The sequence below is a fragment of the Propithecus coquereli genome, unplaced genomic scaffold (assembly GCF_000956105.1).
Source record: "Propithecus coquereli isolate 6110/MARCELLA unplaced genomic scaffold, Pcoq_1.0 Scaffold944, whole genome shotgun sequence".
In the NCBI taxonomy this organism is placed as follows: domain Eukaryota; kingdom Metazoa; phylum Chordata; class Mammalia; order Primates; family Indriidae; genus Propithecus; species Propithecus coquereli.
Window position 1 is genome coordinate 452,164 of NW_012155774.1, and position 2,901 is coordinate 455,064.

The 2,901-nt window shown below is 55.0% G+C and overlaps 1 protein-coding gene across 1 annotated transcript in view; it reads left to right on the plus strand.

Moving 5' to 3' along the window:
• LOC105826943 (voltage-dependent L-type calcium channel subunit alpha-1S) overlaps positions 1-2,901 on the plus strand; it is a gene marked incomplete at its 3' end in the record, with an annotated part of 45,170 nt that overhangs the window by 17,855 nt on the left and 24,414 nt on the right. The window contains exons 6-7 of the mRNA XM_012664958.1: positions 1,104-1,309; positions 2,607-2,710. Of these exons, the coding sequence (XP_012520412.1) occupies positions 1,104-1,309; positions 2,607-2,710 (310 nt within the window). The remainder of the gene's footprint in view (positions 1-1,103; positions 1,310-2,606; positions 2,711-2,901) is intronic.

The window sequence follows — 2,901 nt, forward strand, 5'->3', positions numbered from 1 at the left end:
GTAAGACAGAGGCGACCTCTGTTGGGATGAGCCCTCCCCTGGCTCTTCTAACTCACCAGACTGATTCTCCTTGGCCTGCAGTGTCTCAGGAGACTCTACTCACCTCCTCGTGCCCACTGACAGCAAGGGGACAGGCAATGCCACTCCAAACCCAACTCACAAGAGTAAACTCTGGCAAAGCTTTCAGCGGTTACATTCCTAGACCCCTCCCATATCAGCCCTTCCCGTCACCGTAGCAATCTACATCCCGTAATAAGCACTGCCAGGACAGATAGGAGGGGACTTTCTATTACACCTTCAACCCAAATTTGGAGGTCACCCTCATGAGGTCGTGGTGAATGCCGACCAGCAGCTTCTCTGGAATCAGGGCTAGTGACTTCGTGGGGGCAGCGTCCTCTCGCTTCCGTGTCCGGAGGATTGAGCCCGCGTGGTCAGTACGGGTAAGGCAGGGCGTTCCGGTCCTGATGAGCTAACCTAATCTCTGAACACGAAAGGAGATGGCAAAACCTCCTAAGGTAAAGGGACCCAGGATGGCATCAAAAATGGAGCATTCTAAAGACAGGAAAGCACCATCCACGGGGACAAAGAGGAACGTAGGCTCAGGCCTGGTGGGAACTTCCCGGAGAGCAGACCCCTGCCCCTTAGGCTGGGTATCTTGGACAGCTCAGCCCAGCAGCGCGGGGGCAGCTCCATTCGTCCCCAGACAGCTCTCAAGGCAGAATACGTGAGCCCCCGCCCCCGCCCCCGCTCCAGCCAGGCAGCGGCCTCCTCGGTTAAAGCTCTGTGGGTACAAATGACACTTGCATCACTCTCGTTTCATAGGTTGCACTTCACAGATCAATTAATCCTGGAGGCAGAGCCCCCATGAGGCCCTGGGCCTCAGACACGGTTACTGCTGCCTGTAGACACCGTTGCCAAGGCCAGGCCCAAGCGTTCCTCTTCATCTGTCGCCATCTGCTCCACGCGGGGCAGGGTTTGCGTTTACAGCCGAGTGTGTCTTTAGACCTATTGCTCCACTCGTTTAAACTGCTATTAAGCACCTTTCTCCTGTGACCGTCCTCCTCCTCCTGCTGTCTGATGCTCACTCTGCCTTCTGCCTCCAGACGTCATGGCCACGGTGGAGAATGAGGAGCCGTCTCCCTGCGCCAGGATGGGCTCGGGGCGCCGCTGCACCATCAACGGCAGCGAGTGCCGGGGCGGCTGGCCGGGTCCCAACCACGGCATCACCCACTTCGACAACTTTGGCTTCTCCATGCTCACCGTGTACCAGTGCATCACCATGGAGGGCTGGACTGACGTCCTTTACTGGGTGGGTCTGGGCCGGAACCGTCTCCCCTCACCCACTGGGGGTGGACAGGGAGGGGTGCCAGGCCACCGGGAGGGCCAGTCACTGACTTGAGTGCCCGAAGCGCCCTCTCGCTCCCTGCTGGGGAGCCTTGTCCCCAGGTGTGTGTCCCAGCATCCTCTGGGGCATCCCCGTGGTACAGTATGTCAGTTAGGACCCGAGAGGCAGGGGAAGAATGGAAACCAGGGCCTCCATGGCTTCTGGTCTCAACTCCTCACTTTTCCCTAAGCCTGGCTTTGAGTGACTCATTTCCGATGGGTCTGCTCTAGGCCCTAGGATCTCAGACTCCTTGAAAAATGAAGGGCCCTCAAGTCCTTCTCCTTGCCACTCACTGCAAGACTGCTTTCCCTATAAATAGGCTTAGATATTAGTTTCTCATCTATAAAATAAGGACAATGATACTGTCTACTTCACAGCGTTAGTGGGAGGATTAACTGAATTACAGCCGTGCCCGGCACGTACTCAACACTATATAGGGATATATTATTTATTTGGTGTTGTTAAGGGCTAGGTTACATTTCTTATTTTATCTTCCAACGCTGGAAGGCATTGCTTCCATTTTACAGATAAGGAAACTGAGGCTCAGAGAGATTAAGTACCTTGCCCACGGTTGTGAATTTGGTGAACAGCAGAGCCAAGAATTAAGCTCTAATCCATCTGGCTCCAAACCAGAAACCTTAATCACAGCATGACACCGCCCGCGGAGGGAAAATTGTAAAACTGTCAAATGCTTCGCAAATATAAAGGATTAGTATAAATATTTCTCGCAAGTGCACGTGAGGGGAACGAATGATTAAGACGTCAAAGGGCTGTCACGTGTTATTTCACCTCTGTCACACATCTGTGAGGAGAGAGTATGTATCAATACTGCTGTTAGACAGATGGGGATGATGTTCAACATGTTAGGTGACAGTCCAGGGTCACAGAGCTTGTTCATTGTGAAGAATCCTAGCTGTAAGGCAATCGGCTAGATGTAGAGTCCATGAGAGAGTCAAGCCAGGGAGGTGGTAGGAGACACCCTTGGTTGGAGGGAAAATGAGTCAGTTCTTGCCTGGGCCAGGCAGACAGTCAGCAGGGTCCCCCTTAGGAGGTCCTTCCTGCCCAGACCCTGAGTCCTCAGGCTAGAAAAAATCCCCTCACTGGTCCCAGGTGGCTTCTCGCCTTGTCCTCCAGGGTCAGGCAGGATCTGATGGGCAGACTCGGGGAGGGAGACCTGAGCCCTCGAGTCAGAGCACGGGCCTCACACCTCTGTCCCGACCAGGTCAACGACGCCATCGGGAATGAGTGGCCCTGGATCTACTTTGTCACCCTCATTCTGCTGGGATCCTTCTTCATCCTCAACCTGGTGCTGGGTGTCCTGAGCGGGTAAGGACGTCCAAAGGCAGCTGGGAGGAGAGGGAGGAAGAGGAGGAGGGGGAGAGGGAGGAAGGGAGAGGAGAAGGAAAGGAGGAGGGAGAAGAAGGAGGGGCAGGGGGAAGAGGAGGAGGAAGGAATGGAGCAGGGCAGCGGGTGTGGGTCAGGACCGTGGCTCATCCCTGGGTCCCCTTCACCCCACC